Source organism: Bufo bufo, chromosome 8, assembly GCF_905171765.1.
Source record: "Bufo bufo chromosome 8, aBufBuf1.1, whole genome shotgun sequence".
Taxonomy (NCBI): domain Eukaryota; kingdom Metazoa; phylum Chordata; class Amphibia; order Anura; family Bufonidae; genus Bufo; species Bufo bufo.
In genome coordinates this window covers 212,542,960-212,565,531 of record NC_053396.1, presented here as the reverse complement: position 1 = coordinate 212,565,531, position 22,572 = coordinate 212,542,960, and the positions used below count along the sequence as shown (strand labels likewise).

At 44.2% G+C, this 22,572-nt stretch overlaps 1 protein-coding gene across 1 annotated transcript; it reads right to left on the bottom strand.

Moving 5' to 3' along the window:
- Positions 1–10,163: 10,163 nt before the first annotated feature.
- Positions 10,164–22,562, bottom strand: LOC120978214 (tetraspanin-6-like). The gene is given in 10 exon segments (XM_040406437.1): positions 10,164–10,951; positions 11,942–12,883; positions 13,008–13,108; positions 15,726–15,809; positions 16,951–17,033; positions 17,036–17,065; positions 17,068–17,104; positions 19,835–19,933; positions 22,069–22,242; positions 22,554–22,562. Coding segments are annotated over 8 exon segments (585 nt in total). The 3' UTR covers positions 10,164–10,951; positions 11,942–12,883; positions 13,008–13,039.
- Between the last annotated feature and the right edge of the window lie 10 nt (positions 22,563–22,572).

The window sequence follows — 22,572 nt, the reverse complement described above, 5'->3', positions numbered from 1 at the left end:
CTTTACGTCCCTGTCTGTTCTGCGGATCGTTGCTGGATAAATATTTACATTCCTGGAGTAGAAGCTGAAATCCAAGCTCCACCATCACAGATATAGTAGGGCAGCAAATGGGCCCCATGTTTGTGCATGTAATAGATCATTTGGGTTTTATTTGTGCATTTTAAAAACATGCATAAGAAGCACTACAAAAAAATAAAAGCTACAAAAGCCTTGTGTGCGAATCCAGACCCTTAGGCCTCTTTCACACGAGCGTGACGGATCGGCTCCAGATGCGTTCAGTGAAACTCGCACCATTTTGCAAGCAAGTTCAGTCAGTTTTGTCTGCGATTGTGTTCAGTTTTTTCCGCACGGTGCAATGCGTTTTGATAAAAAACTGAAGGTTTACAAACAACATCTCTTAGCAACCACTTTCTTGCGGATGCAATGCGTTTTTCACTGAAGCCCCATTGACTTCTATGGGGCCGGGGCTGCGTGGAAAACGCAGAATATAGAACATGCTGCGATTTTCACGCAACACAGAACTGATGCGTGAAAAAAAAAACGCTCATATGCACAGACCCATTGAAAAGAATGGGTCAGGATTCGGTGCGGGTGCTATGCGTTCACGTCACGCATTGCACCCGCGCGGAAAGCTCGCTCGTGTGAAAAGGGGCCTTAGGGCTGTTCCACACGAGCGGATGCCGTGCGTGACATCCGCTGCGTGAATGACAGCCAAGACCCGCTGCGGACAGAAGAAGCACGGAGTATTAACATGACTGATAACGCTCCGTGCCTCTCTGTGACCTTTATACTACAAAATCACAGTGAGATTAAGTCGTCAACGTGATTTTGTAGTAAAAAGATCAGAGAGAGGCGCGGAGCGTTATCTTCTGTCTTCTTCTGTCCGCAGCGGATGTCACGCACGACATCGCTCGTGTGAAACAGCCCTTAGGCATTGGCAAGGGCAGTCTGGCTATATAACCTACAGGGAAATTTCCTAGTGGGCTGCTGCCCATGAGACCGCCCGAGCCCTCCTCACTGCCGCTGGCCAGGTACACAACAATCAGATTCTCCCAGCATTAACTAATGCCAGGAGCATCAGGTACTTAAAGGGGTTCTGCACTTTGTTTAAACTGATGATCTATCCTCTAGATAGATCATCAGCTTCTGATCGGCGGGGGTCCGACACCCGGGAGCGCCGCCGATCAGCTGTTTGAGAAGGCAGCGGCGCTCGAGCAGCGCTGCGGCCTTCTCACTGTTTACCGCAGTCCCAGTGACGTCACGACTTGTATCAACTGGCCTGGAGGGGGCTAAGCTCCATTCAAGTGAACAGAGCTTAGCCGCGCCCAGGCCAGTAGTAAACAGTGAGAAGGCCGCGGCGCTGCCTTCTCAAACAGCTGATCGGCGGGCTCCGGGTGTCGGACCCCCGCCGATCAGAAGCTGATGATCTATCTAGAGGATAGATCATCAGTTTAAACAAAGTGCAGAACCCCTTTAAGCACCTGGCCAACAGCCGCAGAATTCAGCTGCATCATCATCCTGAATATGGCGATGGGACGGTATTTTATGCTGCACTGTGATATTTGGTTCTGCTGGGGTGGTAGTTTGTGCTGCAGTACAGCATTGCTGGCCCCACGTACATCCGTTATCCCTGCCTTCTGTCAATTTGGACTCACCTTAAACATTAAATGTTTTTTTTGAGATTTTAATACTGATTACCGGTACCTATCCTCTGGATAGATCATCAGTATCTGATCGGTGGTGGTCCAACACTCGAGACCTCCGCCGATCAGCTGTTTAAGACGGCAGCGGAACTCGCAGTGGCCTTCTCACAGCTTTTCCTAGGCCAATTCCATCACGTAGCCTAGGAGCAGCTCAGCCCCATAGAAGTGAACGGGGTTGAGCTGCGATACCAAGCTCAGCCTCTATATAATGTACGGAGAAGGCAGATCACAGCAGCACCAGTGCCTTCTCAAACAGCTGATGAGTGGGGGTCCTGGATGCAAATTTTTGAACGCCCCCATGGCTAGTCAAGACCACCCACGCTCACCATACAACCTTCCACTCACTCACCTGAGTGCCTCCTTCACCTCCATTATGGCAAGGCTCCTGCAGCGGTACATATGTCCTGTAGACAGTGAAACACAGAGACTGTAGAGCAGGGATGCTCAACCTGCGGCCCTCCATCTGTTGCAAAACTAAAACTCCCAGCATGCTCTAAATGCTGTAGGCTGTGCAGGCATGCTGGGAATTGTAGTTTTGCAACAGCTGGAGGGCCGCAGGTTGGGCATCCCTGCTGTAGAGCACCTACCGTCAAGGGCCTTATGTTCTCTGCCAGAATCACTGAGAATTGAAATCAGAGGGAAACCTCTGTGTGCCTCCAAATTAAATCAGTAAAGTTCCCATACACTAGAATGGCAGGAGAAGATGATGACAAATGCACATTTAAGTTCTGCTAGGGTTGCTTCACGTGATAAAAACAGAAATGTCCAGAAGCCAGGGATGATGTTATCTAATGGACACCTTATCCTCCCTGGGGGGAATAAATCAGTGCAAAAATATCTAATAGCTTTAGAGGTTAAAAAAAGACAATTGTTTAACTAGTACGTGTGCAAAAGTGCACCGGTTATTAAATGGTTAACAAACGGTAATCAATAAGATTAAGCCTGCCTCCTGGTGGTTAATGTGAGAATAGCAGGAGTCCCTACAAATCCATATTAGGGACGTGTAGGGGGAGTTTATCATTGTCGGTGTATTGAGGTCCGTTTTTAGATTGTAGTTTCTGTGTACACTTACGCCAAATTTATGAAATTTGTGCACAGTAATAAATTAGGTGCAATTGCGATGTGGTTAATGCCTATATCAGTAAAAAGTATGCTGGGGCGCGCTTGGCATAGAGGTTGTGACTTTAAGAAACAAAAGAAAAATGAAACTTTAAAGGGGTTGTCCCATCTCAGACACTAGGACATGCCCCCAATGTCTAATAGATGCAGGTCCTATCAGATGTTGGGGGCATATCCTAGCGATATGCCCACGATTAGCGAATTGACTTCGGATGAAACATCCAAAGTCGATTCGCATAAAACAGAATACTGTAGGGAATGGGAGCTGCGTACAGTATTAGAATGTATTGGCTCTGATAAGCCAAAGTTATTACTTCGCAAAGTCTCGAGAAACTTCGGGTAATAACTTAAAAAATTAATTTCTACTGTAAAAAACCTTTTACAGAACTCTGGTTCAGTTCCAAGGTACCACTTGGAATCGAACCCGGAGCCAATACATTGTAATACTGTACTGAGCTCCAGCTCCCTACAGTATTCTAACGACGTTTTATGTGAATCGACTTCGGATGTTTCATCCAAAGTAGATTCGCTCATCCCTACCCACAATATCCGAGATAGGACAACCCCTTTAAAAGTGATCTACAAAACAAACTTAGGCCCGAAATATGAGGGCACCAGCCGTGTGCTCCCCGCATCACGGATGCGGACCCATTGACTTGAATAGGTCCGCAATCCGGAGCTGCAGTGCAGGAACGGAGGCACGGAACCCCACGGAAGCACTACGGAGCGCTTCCGTGGCATTGTGTCCGTGCCTCCGCACCGCAAAAAAATAGAACATGTTCTATTTTTTTGCTGTGCGGACGAATCACGGACCCATTCAAGTTGCATTACGGCCGCACAACCGTGTGCACGAGCCCTTAGCTTGGACTTTTGAAAGTGGCTCGAGGTGGTGCAGGAGGCTAACGGTCCCAACATTTTGTGTAACTAAAAACATGCCAAAAAACTGGTGTAACGCCTTTAAGAAATGTCTCCTTGTGTGCGCTGCTATGTGGTGCCACCCTATACTAGCGCATCAATCCCAAAAGAAGTGCCTGTAAGTTGGACATTTCCGTGATATGTATATAAAGTCTGTCCTTCTGGTTCTCATAGAATCTGTGGAGGGGAAAAAAATAAGTGCCATCATGTAAAATCAGAGGCACACTGGTACTTTATAGGTGTCACATTAAAAATATATTAAAATGGATCCTTCACACATTTCTCTGTATTTCAGAACGCCTATAACTATGTGCTTTAAAGTGCTTTAATGCCCTTTTTTTTCAAAATATCTTATGACTTTTTTTTTTGTAGCGTTTGAGGTTCCATAGGCAGAAAAAAAGCCACACGTAAAGCATACCACATGTGGCAAAAGGCTCACTACGTAGATGACACAATATTTATAAGGCAAAATTCACTCAGCCATTCCATGTGCAAAACAAAGACGTATGCCTGTGTCCATATGGCGTCCAGGTGGGTCAGGGTTTTTTTTTCTGGAGCCATTCACTTTAAATGAGTTTCCAATGGAAAACCGACATGTGGATGTTAATGTGTCTGTGTGTTGTGTGGGTGCAGTCCAGATGGCACAAACTGATTCAAGCCGTAAAGAGGAGTTTTCTGGCCGATCAGCGGCCACATCGGATTCAACAGCATGTGTCTAAATATTTTTAATCTAGAGAAGTCTAATAGTGTAAAAAAAATAAAAAATATGATATATATATATACACACACATACATACATACATACATACATACACATATATACACAATACAGACCAAAAGTTTGGACACACCCTCTCATTCAAAGAGTTTTCTTTATTTTCATGACTATGAAAATTGTAGATTCACACTGAAGGCATCAAAACTATGAATTAACACATGTGGAATTATATATATAACAAACACGTGTGAAACAACTGAAAATATGTCATATTCTAGGTTCTTCAAAGTAGCCACCTTTTGCTTTGATTACTGCTTTGCACACTCTTGGCATTCTCTTGATGAGCTTCAAGAGGTAGTCCCCTGAAATGGTTTTAACTTCACAGGTGTGCCCTGTCAGGTTTAATAATTGGGATTTCTTGCCTTATAAATGGGGTTGGGACCATCAGTGGCGTTGAGGAGAAGTCAGGTGGATACACAGCTGATAGTCCTACTGAATAGACTGTTAGAATTTGTATTATGGCAAGAAAAAAGCAGCTAAGTAAAGAAAAACCAGTGCCCATCATTACTTTAATAAATGAAGGTCAGTCAGTCAGCCGAAAAATTGGGAAACCTTTGAAAGTAAGGGCTATTTGACCATGAAGGAGAGTGATGGGGTGCTGCGCCAGATAACCTGTCCTCCACAGTCACCGGACCTGAACCCAATCGAGATGGTTTGGGGTGAGCTGGACCGCAGAGTGAAGGCAAAAGGGCCAACAAGTGCTAAGCATCTCTGGGAACTCCTTCAAGACTGTTGGAAGACCATTTCAGGGGACTACCTCTTGAAGCTCATCAAGAGATTACCAAGAGTGTGCAAAGCAGTAATCAAAGCAAAAGGTAGCTACTTTGAAGAACCTAGAATATGACATATTTTCAGTTGTTTCACACTTGTTTGTTATGTATATAATTCCACATGTGTTAATTCATAGTTTTGATGCCTTCATAGTCATGAAAATAAAGAAAACTCTTTGAATGAGAAGGTGTGTCCAAACTTTTGTTCTGTACTGTATATATATATATATATATATATATATATTATAGAACAAAGAAGTAGGACTGCACTCCAAGATAGTGATAAAATCAGCAAGTGGTTTATTCACCCATAATATGGCAAGTCTTGCGACGTTTCGGCTCACAAGAGCCTTCCTCAAGCATGGTAACAGTGAAAGTGAGAGCATTATAAAGGCATTTACAAAGTGTCCAACCCATAAGGGTGTGGTTACAATCAATTACAATTGCAAACATACGATGCATAGCAATACAAATAAAGTGCATGTGCATAAAGTGAGCAGTGGTATACAATTCATGACTAAGGGATGCCATCCCTACAAAGTGTATTAAAATGTATGTGATACTTCATCTAAGCTAAAATCACAATTATATAAGTGATAATATGATGAAGGTGGATCACAGAAGTCAAACCGTAGGAAGCAATGGGGCCCGCACATACCATGGCGTTCTTTGTGCGTCTCCAGGTCCTCATTGCGCATGACCACACTGACATCATCCGATGCATCACAGTGTAAAGGTCAAGCGCTCGCGTTCTGCCTGGGTCGACATGAGAGCGCCATTTTACATAAGGGAAAGACCCCTAAAGGTTACGTACAGGTTATCTATTTAACTGTTGTCCACACGGAACAATCATATCTCCGACCGCTGCAGGGATCTCCTACATATATCAGCAAATGGACAGGGGTCCCGTCCAAATGGGCGGGACACCTGACCAAAGCGCCACTACAAGCACAATTGCCAAAAAAATAGCAGTCGTAGAGGGATGATCCCTCAATTGTACCAACAACCTTATCTTGTTAAAATATAATGACATATCTGGAGTAACGCATTAATAAAAGAACGCTGATGTCCACCTCGGGTCGCATAGCTTCCAAAGGGTCTGATTCTAGGATCCACATCCAATTTAGTGAAAATATAAAATCCTAAAAAGCAGAGAAAATATATTTTAGTTTCAAAATAGATCTTTTTCATAATTGTAAATAAATCTTTCACGGTTATCAAGCACCAATATACAAAAATGAGAAAGACAAAGCGCAAACATGCCAAGGGACCGGGGGTCAGCCACAGATCCTAGGTCTCTCACCTGAACTCAATATTGAGACCCCTGGGATGCAGGCTATCCAGATCATATATCCAGCGTAACTCTCTTTTCTTCAAGAGTGTCAGGCGATCACCGCCTCTTCTAGGAAGCCTGACCTGATCAATGATCCAGCATCTTAGATCACGCTCGGAGTGTCCGAGGGATCCAAAATGTCTGGACACTGGTAGGTCAGTACGTTTCTTCCTTATTGAATTCCTGTGGTTATTCAACCTTACTTTCAATTCTGTGGAAGTTTCCCCGACATATAATAGGTTACAGGGACAAGCCAACACATAAACTACATATGACGAGGAACAGTTTAGATGGAACTTTATCGGATACTCTTTGTTGGTAAGCGGGTGTGTGAAAGATCTAGTTTTACATATATATCGACAATTGACACAACCGAGACACGGATAACATCCAAGTCCCGGCTGTGTCAATGTCCGCTGTATGCTGGTTTTCTTTGGACCTGCATCCGCTCTGACCAAGTGGTCTTTAAGATTTTTGTTTTTACGGTACGATAAAAGGGGCGGAAGCTCCCTAAACTTATCTGACATCGTATCCAGTATACTGAAGATCAGGATCTATATCATTCAAATATGTATGAAACTCCCTCAATTGTAGTTCAGTGCCTGATCTTCAGTATACTATATCATACTCTAAAACGCAATTGTCATTTCTAGACACGAACGTCAAGCTAATTGATGGTATGGTTGGCACAGGCTTATATGTCAAATCGACAGATAGAATAATACTATCCTACGTTATGAAAGCAATTATCCACGCAGCCTGGTTAAACACCTCCCCCATTCGCAGTTCCTCCGTACGAAACGCATTGTTTCAGACCACACTGAGTTGGAGACTACACTGGATACGATGTCAGATAAGTTTAGGGAGCAGGGTTATCCTCGCAGATTATTAGATGCACATAAGAACAAAATCCTACATATGAATACTGAAATAACACATACCACCTCTAAAAAACTCAGAGGATACCATTTATGTCCACATATTCTGGATGTAGTATGGAGATAGGACGTATCCTGAAGGACAACTGGGGTATCCTAAGCAGGTCTATTAAAGATGTACCAGAGTTTAAGCTTCCGCCCCTTTTATCGTACCGTAAAAACAAAAATCTTAAAGACCACTTGGTCAGAGCGGATGCAGGTCCAAAGAAAACCAGCATACAGCGGACATTGACACAGCCGGGACTTGGATGTTATCCGTGTCTCGGTTGTGTCAATTGTCGATATATATGTAAAACTAGATCTTTCACACACCCGCTTACCAACAAAGAGTATCCGATAAAGTTCCATCTAAACTGTTCCTCGTCATATGTAGTTTATGTGTTGGCTTGTCCCTGTAACCTATTATATGTCGGGGAAACTTCCACAGAATTGAAAGTAAGGTTGAATAACCACAGGAATTCAATAAGGAAGAAACGTACTGACCTACCAGTGTCCAGACATTTTGGATCCCTCGGACACTCCGAGCGTGATCTAAGATGCTGGATCATTGATCAGGTCAGGCTTCCTAGAAGAGGTGGTGATCGCCTGACACTCTTGAAGAAAAGAGAGTTACGCTGGATATATGATCTGGATAGCCTGCATCCCAGGGGTCTCAATATTGAGTTCAGGTGAGAGACCTAGGATCTGTGGCTGACCCCCGGTCCCTTGGCATGTTTGCGCTTTGTCTTTCTCATTTTTGTATATTGGTGCTTGATAACCGTGAAAGATTTATCTACAATTATGAAAAAGATCTATTTTGAAACTAAAATATTTTTTCTCTGCTTTTTAGGATTTTATATTTTCACTAAATTGGATGTGGATCCTAGAATCAGACCCTTTGGAAGCTATGCGACCCGAGGTGGACATCAGCGTTCTTTTATTAATGCGTTACTCCAGATATGTCATTATATTTTAACAAGATAAGGTTGTTGGTACAATTGAGGGATCATCCCTCTACGACTGCTATTTTTTTGGCAATTGTGCTTTTAGTGGCGCTTTGGTCAGGTGTCCCGCCCATTTGGACGGGACCCCTGTCCATTTGCTGATATATGTAGGAGATCCCTGCAGCGGTCGGAGATATGATTGTTCCGTGTGGACAACAGTTAAATAGATAACCTGTACGTAACCTTTAGGGGTCTTTCCCTTATGTAAAATGGCGCTCTCATGTCGACCCAGGCAGAACGCGAGCGCTTGACCTTTACACTGTGATGCATCGGATGATGTCAGTGTGGTCATGCGCAATGAGGACCTGGAGACGCACAAAGAACGCCATGGTATGTGCGGGCCCCATTGCTTCCTACGGTTTGACTTCTGTGATCCACCTTCATCATATTATCACTTATATAATTGTGATTTTAGCTTAGATGAAGTATCACATACATTTTAATACACTTTGTAGGGATGGCATCCCTTAGTCATGAATTGTATACCACTGCTCACTTTATGCACATGCACTTTATTTGTATTGCTATGCATCGTATGTTTGCAATTGTAATTGATTGTAACCACACCCTTATGGGTTGGACACTTTGTAAATGCCTTTATAATGCTCTCACTTTCACTGTTACCATGCTTGAGGAAGGCTCTTGTGAGCCGAAACGTCGCAAGACTTGCCATATTATGGGTGAATAAACCACTTGCTGATTTTATCACTATCTTGGAGTGCAGTCCTACTTCTTTGTTCTCTATACCATTGGGGATTGCCGTTACCCTACGTTGGACCTTGCACCCACATGCTGGCTGGTGCTCCCACTGGACTTTTTCTTCTATCTATCTATCTATATATATATTTTTAAAAAAAATTGTGCAGTAGCATATGCCAACTTATGCCCCTTCCTTCAGTACTGTATATTACATCATGGTCTGTACTGGTTAGTACCAGCATTTATTATATTACGTCCAGCCACCTTCATAGAGCCGCCCCCTATTAGTACATAAAACACACAGTACAGGGAGACTTCACCCCAGTATAGCTCATGCTGATATCATGGCTTGTGTGGCTCAGATCACCCGCTCACAGTACTTACCGCTGTGCAGCAGAAGCGGATGGGCTGGTAGTTTGCAGCAAGCAGGGAAGAGACTCCTGAACAAGCAGCAAGAACAGATGAAGCAGCGGTCAGCAGTCCATCATGCACGATTTCAAAGGCTGCAACTCCATGTAATGCTCCCTTCCCCTGCAAATGGCACTGGGTTTGAGTGGCCACTTGGCATTGGGAGATTGGAGTAAATGGGCAAAAAAAAAATATATATAAAAATAAAATCTGTGCTGTCCAGTAGGATCTGCCCTTGGTGGATATACATGTCTGAAACCATATTTTCTATGGAATCCATGATAGAAATCCAAGGCTAACCCTCTGATTTCGGCCGAACTTGTGCAGTTTACAGTGCCACAGAATATATTTGCCCCATTCAATGTGGCTAATCCACGTGTGGCTGCACTTTGAGAATTAACAGGTCCATTCTTTTTTCTGCAACACAGAATTCAGTGTGGGGGAAAAAACACACCGTAAGCACGAACGACACCAATTCCCATTTAAATCAATAAAAAAAATAAAAAAACTTAAGGCATTTCAGAAGAAAAGACAACTTTATTGTATATGAAAGGAAAAACAAATACAAGGTTATCTGTCCTCCATACAAAACATGTATTCCACATTACAGCAGCATATAATACTGATAATCAATGTGACGCGCTGGTCAAGGAAGAACCGCCACACGTCTGGGTAAACACTTTGTATTCCCTTTCAGTTTAATAACAGTTATAAAAGTACAAGATACATTATATCAGTAAATAAAGTGAAGTTAATAAAGGAGGAGGAAATCCCTAAGCTTCAGTTGGTTTTCATAGTAGCCAAAAGTTCATAACAAACAAAATAACTTATAATAAAACAAAAAGCTAAACGGCTCATTCAGAAGCAGGAATCTTTTTCGGGCTTATTAATTGCAAAACAATTAACTTCTATACTAAAAACGATATATACTAGTGTTAAAGAAAAAGAGGAATGTGATCTCAGCAAAGGTATAACTATACACATAGAGGGGACATAGTGCGCTAGTATTAAAGGGGTTTTCATAGAACATAAAGAAAGACATACTGTCTCCTTTCTCCCCTGCAGGTTCCAGCATCGTGCTCCAGTCCTGGCGGCAGTGGCGACAGCCTGTAAACACAATGCCACTGCTGCAGCCAATCACTGGCCTCAGGATTCACGTCCGGCATACTGCGGAGGCCAATGATTGGCTGCAGTGGTGACCTCTTGTGTATGGGACGTTAGCGCTGCAGGACCAGAACGCGATGCCGGAAGCGCTAGAGGATAAACATTTTTACTGCTGCTGCCGCCTGAGTTTTTGTTTAAGGCCTCTTTTCACATAGGCGTTGCGGGAAAATGTGCGGGTGCGTTGTGGGAACACCCGCGATTTTTCCGCGCGAGTGCAAAACATTGTAATGCGTTTTGCACTCGCGTGAGAAAAATCGCGCATGTTTGGTACCCAACCCCGAACTTCTTCACAGAAGTTCGGGCTTGGGATCGGTGTTCTATAAGATTGTATATTTTCCCTTATAACATGGTTATAATGGAAAATAATAGCATTCTGAATACAGAATGCATAGTACAATAGCGCTGGAGGGGTTAAAAATTTTTTAACTCACCTTAGTCCACTTGATCGCGTAGCCGGCATCTCCTTCTGTCTCCTTTGTTGAATAGGACCTGTGGTGAGCATTCATTATAGGTCAAGGACCTTTGATGACGTCACTCCGGTCATCACATGGTACGTCACATGATCTTTTACCATGGTGAATCACCATGGTAAAAGATCATGTGATGACCGGAGTGACGTCATCAAAGGTCCTTGACCTATAATGAATGCTCACCACAGGTCCTATTCAGTAAAGGAGACAGAAGGAGATGCCGGCTACGCGATCAAGTGGACTAAGGTGAGTTAAAAATTTTTTTATTTTTTTTTAACCCCTCCAGCGCTGTTTTACTATGCTCTCTGTATTCAGAATGCTATTCTTTTCCCTTATAACCATGTTATAAGGGAAAATAATAATGATTGGGTCTCCATCCCGATCGTCTCCTAGCAACCGTGCGTGAAAATCGCACCGCATCTGCACTTGCTTGCGATTTTCACGCAACCCCATTCACTTCTATGGGGCCTGCGTTGCGTGAAAAACGCAGAATATAGAGCATGCTGCGATTGTCACGCAACGCACAAGTGATGCGTGAAAATCACCGCTCATGTGAACAGCCCCATAGAAATGAATGGGTCCGGATTCAGTGCGGGTGCAATGCGTTCACCTCCCGCATCGCACCCGCGCGGAATACTCGCCCGTGTGAAAGGGGCCTAACTCTGACAACCTCACTGCAGTGAAAGATTTCCCTGTCATCCAGCAAATGGTTTCCTCAGAAGGCTTTGACACAAATTTTCTCAAAATAAAAAAAATGGTCTTAAGGCAGGTATAGGCTACAGGAATGAACAATAAAGGATAACGGCCCAGTCCCACCAATTCAGGCCTAGATTAAATAAGCTCCCTATTTTCCTCAGAGCCTTGAGTTGATTAATTATATTCCAGAAATAAATTATTACCAAGACTAGGAAATGTGATTAGTGTCGTCAGTGACTGTAGTCTTATCTCCTTCCAAACAACATTCTGTCCCTCGTTAGAGAATGAATAGTGACGTCTATCTTTTTATACGACGGGTTGCTGGTGGCTACATAATAAAAACATTATATGAGCAGGATTGTGGGCCGTTGATCTGGCCGATTCCTGTTGATGGAAATTTGTATCGCTCCTTGACAAGCAGTTAACAAGGCTAATGATACTATATTAATTAAACTCGCAAATGTTTAATGTGCCGTGATTGAGAATAACAACAACATGGAGAATCTTCTCCCCCTGCTGCTTGTAGTGTTTTTGAACATGTGGCACTAATTTCCAGACAGCAAAAAGGGGTCCTCCGAAGAACCCTACAGGAAAAGTTTCCCAAATGTAATAATGACAGACTTATCTGGATTTATTAGAAAGTGTCTGGAAAAAAACACCACTCAAACACACCCGAAGCTGCAGGCTGCTCAGCCATTGCTTCAGGCCTCTGTACAGGTAAAGCCGGTCATACACACGAGTCTAAAACTGAACGGACAACTTCAACCAGTCATTCGCCAGGTGACAATCTTTTTAGCCTTTTTAAAATGTTATAGGCTGACTTAAGGAGATACAAAAATCATGAGGTCCGAAAGAAGAAACTCTTCTGTCAGGGGCAAGCGGAGTCAAACAAAGTATAGATAATTCCCTGAAAAGAAAGATGCAGAGCAAATTAGAACATTGGATCTAATATTAACAAACTCCCCCAGGATTAAGAAATACATCAATCCATTTTACAATATCTGTAAATGCTGACCCCCCCCCCACTATACCTTTATCCTGAACATCCAGACGATCAACGCGTTTACACCATCTCATACTGGTTGTTTGTGATATATCGTGACAGACAGCAAGCCAGGAACATTCCTACCAGCTGCAAGAGAAATAGCTCATCATCAATTTTGAAATCACAATCGTTTAGAAACTTGAGTTTAAAAAGAGGTTTTCATCAGGATAAGTTATCAATATCTGTAGGGTCCGTCAACCAGCTGCGGCACTCCAGTGGGCAACCAGCTGCGGCACTCCAGTGGGCAACCAGCTGCGGCACTCCAGTGGGCAACCAGCTGCGGCACTCCAGTGGGCAACCAGCTGCGGCACTCCAGTGGGCAACCAGCTGCGGCACTCCAGTGGGCAACCAGCTGCGGCACTCCAGTGGGCAACCAGCTGCGGCACTCCAGTGGGCAACCAGCTGCGGCACTCCAGTGGGCAACCTCCTCACAGCATTAAAAGCACAGCACCGTCCATTATATAGCAGCTGTGCTTGGTATTACAGCCCAGGCTCATTCACTTGAATAGGACTGAGCTGCACATAGGCCATGTCACCAATGAACGTGACATCACTGGCCTAGGAAGAGGCTGCGGCGCCCACCCGGACACCGTGGCCTCTTCACAAAGCTGATCAGCGGGGTGCCAGGAGTTTTATAGATTTGTGGTCTGTAGTTGGCATTTTCCATTAAATGGGTTTTCCGGGAGTAGAATACTGATAACTTATCCTCAGGATCCTGAGGATTGGTGGAAAACCAACTCCTGGCACCCCGCCGATCAGCTTTGTGAAGAGGCCACGGTGTCCGGGTGAGCGCCGCAGCCTCTTCCTAGGCCAGTGATGTCACATTCATCGGTGACATGGCCTATGTGCAGCTCAGTCCTATTCAAGTGAATGAGCCTGGGCTGTAATACCAAGCACAGCTGCTATATAATGGACGGTGCTGTGCTTTTAATGCTGTGAGGAGGTTGCCCAATGGAGTGCCGCAGCTGGTTGTCCACTGGAGTGCCGCAGCTGGTTGTCGGACCCTACTTATCCTGAAGATAAGTTATCAGTATTCTACTCCCGGAAAACCCCTTTAATGGAAAATGGCAACTACAGACCACAAATCTATAAAGTATTTAATCTAAAAAGCATAAATGGCAATTCTTATTCACATAGAATAGGACATCAACATGTTATGGCTCAGCCATACGAGGGCTTCCATGGAGGAGAGTACTGCGTCTCCACTACCAACGAATATACAGTGTCATCTGAGACTTTGGTGGCATATCACTAGGATATGCCATCAAGGTCAGATAGGTGCGGGCCCCAAAGGTGGGACCTGCACCCATCTCAAGAACGGGGCCCCCCGAAGTGAGCGGAGAGCAGCCGTGCATGTGTAGCGCCCTCCATTTATTTCTATTGGACTGCCGAAAATAGCTGAGCATTGGCCCAGCTATCTCCTGGCAGTCGCATAGAAGTGAATGGAGCAATGGCCACACTTGCACGATATGCTCTCCATTAATTTCTCACTCGCTCGGCTAATTTTGGAACTCCCATAGAAATTAACGTGCTCTCTTCACTTTCGGGAGGCCCCTTTTAGAGATAGGTGTGGGTCTCAGATCTGACTTTGATGGCATATCAAAGTCCCAGATGAACCAACCCCTTTAATTCTTCTGAGGTTTTGTACAAAGTGGACCCCATCTGTCCATAGGTCTTTTTATTGACTATGGACATCATAGAGGGAACGTACCCACTCGGAAACACTTTCTATTCGGCTCCTCCTCTGCATGTATTAGATACCAACACAAAAAGCAGAACGCCATGAAATCTCTATTAGTAGTAAAATGGGTCACAGGGAAGAGCTCAGTGACATGTAATTCATAGGGTTCCACTGTCTGTGTCAGGTAAAAGTTCCATGACACAGACTGCACCTAGTTAGGGCAAAATAATGGCGAGCCGAGTCCACATCCAGTAGAAGAATGCTATAACTATAGGTCTGGCCAGAAATAACTAACTGCCTATACATGAATTATGTTTAAAGTAGGGCTGAAACGAGTACTCGATTGAATCGAGTAATTCGACACAAAAAGAAATCCTCGATGCAAGATTCGTTTTTGTCATGTGACCACGGAGAGGGAGTGAAGCGCTTGCTATTACTCACCGCTTCGTCGTCACCCGCTGGCCCACACCGCGCTGCACTGTCCTCCTGACACATCGTAAGCGCGCACCATGACCCGACGCTGTGTGACGTCAGGACGACAGTGCAGCGCGCGGAGGAGAAGATGAAGGAGCTGTGGAGCCCCTACAGGAGAGGTAAGTAATTTATTTCACTGGCGCTGGAGACATGGCTAGGAGGGGATGCTGGTGGCACTGGGGGGGGGGGCAAGCTGGTGGCACTGAGGGGGCAATGAGTTTTTATAAAGAAAAACGTTCTTTTACTTAGTTTTTTGTTATTAGAGTACTCGATTAATCAATAGAATACTCGCTTACAAAAATAGTTGATAGTCGCAGCCCTAGAGAGTCACCGTCATGTGACAATGCCACGTAAAATAAAAGCTTCTCTAAAGGGTCTATGAGCAGTTGGGAAGGCGGGTACACAGCCCCCACATTGCTTGCTCCTGCCTTGGTCTCTGCGAAGTCAGTCAATGTCTCTCCTACAATCAGCAGTGCCAAGGGTTCTAGCATCCACTGCCACAACGGCTCATAATGCTCATGTCAATGCTACATGCACATTTATACTCACCTGGAAACAAGCTATACCAAACGAAATTCCTGCTACAATGCCCATCCGAGACTCCATCACTGATGTCACTTTAGAGATGCAGCCCTGAAGGGAGAAGAGCATTATACTGTATTATGATCAGCTTAGAAATGTTTAGATTCCTAAACAGCCTCCAACTAAAGAAATGTAATGGCCTTTCCCATATAAGATTCCCATAAACTGCATTTTTCCCCAGCGCAGAGTAATGTCTGACAACTACTCTCCTGAAGAGACCTGGTGGAAGCTGCAACTTGGCGCAGAAGGATCACAAGCACAAAAACATGGAAGTGCCACTGCACATTCGTAGAAAATAGTTAGACGTGGCTATGTGGTCTGCTCTCGGATGGGCCTTTATTCTTCCTGCAGAGTCCCAAAATCTCACATTTCTGTAAAAAGTATTTTCTATGGATATGGCCACTTCATTACTTTACAGAGTAAGCCTATTGGTGGCATCCGATTCTTAGTGTATCCATTAGGGTCCTTAATGGAGTTTTCGGACAATTTTTGCCACCACCCTGTTCTAAACATCCAAAATGCCGGCAATCTGCAATGTATTTGTGATTCAGAAACTGCGGCTATACTTTGGTCAGAGTGTGGGTGCTGTGAGGCCTGCCTCACTGTGTATTTCCCATGGTTAGCTTCTTGCATCCACCTCCCAATGTACAGGATATCATCCGTGATACATCGAGCTAGAAATGCGGATAGTCGAAATGAGCACCCTGCGCATGTGCAGAAGAGAGTATTCATGAGAATGAAGTTAGGCGAGGAGTTTGCTAGGCAGATATTGTCTGGTACGTTAAATGCTGGGAATTGTAGTTTGCAACGTCATACTAAAACCAAACGCCCCGAACAGGAAGCCAACAATATAGACCAGGGGTAGGCAACCTCCGGCACTCCAGGTGTTGTGAAACTACAACTCCCAGCATGCATACTTGCTCTGCTCTTCTCAGAACTCTCATAGAAATGAATGGAGCATGCTGGGAATTGTAGTTTGCAACATCATACTAAAACCAAACGCCCCGAACAGGAAGCCAACAATATAGACAATGGTGGACGCTCAGACCATGGAAGAAGGTAAATGCTGAATGTTAAATGGGCCTGGTTCTGGTAAAAAACCTTTAAATATAACTTTATACACTGACAACTTATCAATCACACAAGTTATCCAGACTAGTAATATCTTTTATCACACTCATCATTGACTTACATCTGGGAAGACAACATTCTTGGCCTTCACCATGTCCTTCATGGCCTCCTGTGTACAGTTTCCTGGCAGTGCACAGCAGCTTTGGGAATTCCACTGGTCTTGTAGTACGGGCTCTGCCCCAGTCGGTGTAGGATTTCACCCCACAGCATTTCAGCTGCACAATACAGAAGACATGCAGAAATCTCAACATACAAAAATGACATTTGTCAGTAACAGGAATAGAGTTAAAAAGGAAAAAAAAAACAACAATACAACCAATTTCAAGTTATTCTGGAATCAACACAAACATGAACACAGCAGAGTGACGGGGGAAAAAAAATATATAAAAATAAAAAATCTGTAGCGGATTACTAGCTGAGAACAGGTCGTTTTTTGTGGAGGCTTAGAGGAGTTTTTATGGGTATTAGAAGAGTATTTGGTTGAGGTTTCTCTGCTTCTCCATTGACTTCTATGAAATCCAAAATCAAAGTCCCACGTCAATTCTCAATGTCCATCTTCCGCTGCGGAATCGCTGGCAGATTTTAGCCATTAAGGCCGGGGTCACATGTGATGGAAAATCCAGCGGCAAATTCAGCTACGGTTTTTGCTGCATTTCCGCCACAAAAACAGCATGAAAAAAACATATGTATTACGTGCAGATTGGAAAGGGTGAAAACCGCAAGACAAATCCGCTGTATAAATGGACATGCTACAGATTTTTTTTTTCCCGCAGCATGTGGATGAGAATTCAGAGATTCTCATCCAGTTTGCTGTTACTGTACAATGCTGCGTATTTGCCTTGTGTAAGAACTAGTCTGTCATGTGTGACCCAGGACTGAAATTCGCCTCAGCCTAGTCTGGTCAGCGCAACCAGTAGAGGACACATCACCTCTACCCGACGGGTCTTTTTTAGTAACTACTTGCATTCTCCTGTAACAACAATTCTGGAGCATCTTTTTATATAACTATGTTGTGCCATTCCTCTATTATTCCTTCTAGAAGTGTATGAATTCATTACCCAGCTGTCTGCAATAAAGGACCATCCGGGTGTTACCAGTTGAGGGTATGTCCCACTGTCCGATCAGTGCAGGGACGCACCCAGGCGGAGCTTTATTGCAGACCGCTGGCAACATACCCATAAACCTCTAATAAGAACAATAGAGGAATGACACAGCAGAGTTACATGGAAAGATGCTCCAAGATTATTACATGGGAATGCAAACTGTTATCATGTATCCATCACACACTCACCTAGCAAATAGAGGAGGGACGTGTTCTTTGCATTAAAATTAGAATATTATTAATTACCAGATCCTAAAATGTAACACAAAATGCCTTCACACGCACCTTTCACATTCACACAGCCGTCTAGGGCTACTTTCACACTTACGCTTAGTCCTCATGCATTCTGAATGGAAAGAGCCGCTCCGGACGCATCAGGAGGTTTTCCGTTTTGTGACCGGTCATAAAAACAGGAAAAAATGGATCCAGCACTGAAAACAATGTAAGTCAATTGTGACCGATCACTTATTTATTTTTTTTGGCCCAACGGATCCGTCACCCACTGACTTTCAATGTATTTAGTGACGCATCCATTTTTTTCTGTTTTTGATTTCACCTGATGTGCAAAATCAAAACGGACCTGTTTAATTGCGGTATTGAGATCCTCTGCCTTATCTCAATAGCGGAATTAACAACGCAAGTGTGAAAGTAGCCTGAAACTACAAGCCATTAAAATGTGACCACTATGAAAAAACATCCAAGCAGACGAGCGTTCCTCCCGCAGCGAGTGCGCATCGCAGCTCCCACGGGATTCACATAGCATTATATTGATTTATGATGCTATGTAACCCTTACAGTTCTGGAATGTATTGGATAACACTCTCAGCATTATGCCAGTGTTATCCAATACATTCCAGAACTGTAAGGGTTACATAGCATCATAAATCAATGTAATGCTATGCGACCCCCGGCCGGGAGCTGCGCTGCGCTGCGGAACGCTCGTCTGCGAGGGGCCTTAGGCCTCTTCTACAAGAGCGATTCGGATTGTGTCAGGATCTGCTCAGGGAAAAACCGATGGTTTTGTATGCGAGTTCAATCCGTTTTGTCTGTGGTCGCGTTCAGCATTTCAGTTTTTTCCCGCGCGGATGACATCAGTTTTGATGCTACTGAAGAATAGCCAGCTACCATCAGTGAAAAACGCATTGCATCCGGATGCCTTCAGTTTTTCACGCAAACCCCAAAGCACAATATAGAAGATGCTGCGATTTCTCCTGGACACAAAGATGATGCATGAAAAACGATGCTCATGTGCACAGACCCATTGAGATGAATCTCGTGTGAAAGAGCCTTACTCAGCTGACGCAGATATCTATATCCATGATCCGGTATGTTTCAGCAGATGTCCGTTACAGGACTATGGGAGCCAGGTCAAATCATCATTAAAATCTTACAGCAAATTCTAACATCTACTGTCCAGTAAGCTATTGCCTCCCGTTGCCACAAGGTGGCACTCCCGCTTAAGTTCTGCAAGAAACTGAACTGATAGGCGTACTACTAACGTAGATGTGCGAAGCCTTGGGGTTTACGGTCTTTTTATAGAGAACATTTGTCATATCAACCCTCAAGTGACAACTGTAGTCCACAGAACCTACATAGCACTGGTTTCATCCGTTTTATGGAGTCATCAACCCCTCTGGCCTTACTAACATACCCAAGATATTAAACCCTTCAATATATTATGCAACTTTGGCGCAACACAGCCATCAATAAGAAAGATGTGATGAAAGAAACGTCACATGCACATTGTGCTATCAAAACTGCTGCAAGAGCTGCGTCTTCAGGGAGTATAAATGCGGTAACGCTCTTGCGGAGGACATCATAGAAGGATTCACGGTCTACTCACCGTCCTCTGAATGGTGTCCACCGCCTGGCTCCTGGGATCTCCAGTAGAATTATACTGTTTGAGGGCTTGCATGTAACCTTGTTCAAAGCTGTCCTTAATCTGAGAAGAGACGCGTACAGCACAATCATATGTGTAATGTAAGTTATTGTAATTCCACAACCAGAAGTCTAGAGTTGGCCATATATATATATATTGTTCGAAACTGCAAATTTTGGTGGAATGGGCTGACCATCTGTGTATGGGGCCTCATCACGACTGATATCATGGGAGAGAAAGGTACCTGCACACCAGTGCGAGTGAACGCCCATAAGATCCACGTGAATTTAAGCGCGTTTCTGCACCAAAATCCGCAATTTCTTACGTGTGGATTTGATGCGGTCTTGCAGCAGATCTCACCCTTCATTGGAAAGGGCCGAAAATCCACAGCTGAAACCGCAAGCAAAAATTGATATGCTGCGGATTTGGAAAGCCACATGGCAGGTCAATTTCCGCACAGAAAAAAGTTACATAAAACATTTGTATAATTTCATACACTTTGCTGTTACTGTACTACGCTGCAGTTTTCTGCGCAGGTGGCCTACGGGTTGGACTGCTGGATTTTACCATACCCGAGCCTTTTCTTCCTGGGAAGACGAGCCGCAATCAGAGGCGTTTCACCCCTCTTTACATTCAGTACATTGAGCCAGCTGATAGTTTCTCTAGTGTGTATGGCCATGGCCTAGTGTGTATACTCCCCGCCTTACATTAAAGGGTTTGTCTGGCGTTTAATACGGATGACCTATCCTCAGGGTAGGTCGTCGACATCTGCTCAGTGGGGGTCTGACTCCTACAGCACCCCCGCCGATCAGCAGTTTGAAGAGGCTGGGGTGCTTCTCCGAGCGCTGCTTTCTCTTCCAAGTCCAGTGATGTCTTATGAATCACACAGCCTAGGTTCAAGTGAATAGGGCTGCAAGGAGACCATGGCGTTCACCAAACAGCTGATCAGTGGAGGTCTGACTCCCACAGCACCCCCGCCGATCAGCAGTTTGAAGAGCTGGGGTGCTTCTCCGAGCGCTGCTTTCTCTTCCAAGTCCAGTGATGTCTTATGAATCACACAGCCTAGGTTCAAGTGAATGGGGCTGGGAGGAGACCATGGCGTTCACCAAACAGCTGATCAGTGGGGGTCTGACTCCTACAGCACCCCCGCCGATCAGCAGTTTGAAGAGCCTGGGGTGCTTCTCCGAGCACTGCTTTCTCTTCCAAGCCCAGTGAGGTCTTATGAATCACACAGCCTAGGTTCAAGTGAATGGGGCTGCGAGGAGACCATGGCGTTCACCAAACAGCTGATCAGTGGGGGCTTCCGGTCTCCACTGATCATATACTGATCAGTATAAAACCCTCGGAGAACCCATTAGATTATTCTCAGTGCTGGTACTGCCACTAGTAATAACTCAGGGCCGACAGAACTACTGAGGACAAAGCTTTACCTAGCTGCTACAATGTGGAATTTACATGGAGGGTTAACAAAGATCTTCAAATTTCCAACTCTTAACCATAAAAAAAATAAAAAATAAAAAATACAGGGTAATTAGAGAATAATTAAGTTTCAGCTATATAGTAATGACATTCCATTAGGTGATTCATTTATGTAATTCCTCTGATTACAGAGTAATAATTCTAACATAATTGCACTGTGTGTGATTTCCTTTACAAGATCCTCAAAAAAGCAGCAATTTGGGAATTCTGTTAGGTAAAAAAAAAATAATGGATTCCTTAGTGGTTGATACTTTTTAATGGCTAACTGAAAAAATGATAAAAGGCATCGAGCACTAAGGAATCTCTTTTGTATCTTCTGTTTACGGCTCATGCACACGACCTATTTTGCATCAGAGTCCGAATTGCGTGCGGATTGCCCGAGACCCATTCATTTCCACGGGTCTGCAAAAAACAGACAGCACACGGTTGTCATCCATGTGTCTGTTCTGCAAACGACAGAACTTGTCCTGTTTTTGCCCGTATTGCAGACAAAAATAGTCATTTCTAGTGATGGGAGTGAGAAAAACGCAGACCGCACACAGGATTGGCGGACCACAATACCGAGGATCGCGTGCATTAGGCCTAACAACACACAGATTATATTTTGCCATTTTGATAGGGATCTATTCTATGCCAGACTCCTTTCACTTTTGGAAGTGTTTTTCGGTCACATACATGACACGGTGACCTTTGGGCCTGGCAGGCGTTAGACAGCTCACCTCATGTCTGAAAACCAAGCCCACTATGGCAGCAACCAGTTCAATCAGGAAGATGAGGGACAGGAACATGGCGTACTGAAAAGAGAGGAGGAAAACCAAAGAGAGAGAGTGACCATTAATAAGAAGAACTCCTGTCGATCGATGATTTTCAGTAATAATTTGCTTTTTTCCATGCTACAGCAGATAAATATGGGCAATACTGTCAAGGAAATATCATTTACTTAGCAAAATATTTATGCAGCTACAAGAACAAATGTTCCAACATGGAAGACACAGCAGAAGAAGGATTGTCTGACCAAAGAGGAATCTATGCCGATTTAAAGGGAACCTGTCACCGGGATTTTGTGTATAGAGCTGAGGCATGGCCGCTAGCACATCCGCAATACCAGTCCCCATAGCTCGTGTGCTTTTATTGTGTAAAAAACCGATTTGAACATATGCAAATTAACCTGAGATGAGTCCTGTCCCCGACTCCTCTCACGTACAGGACTCATCTCAGGGTAA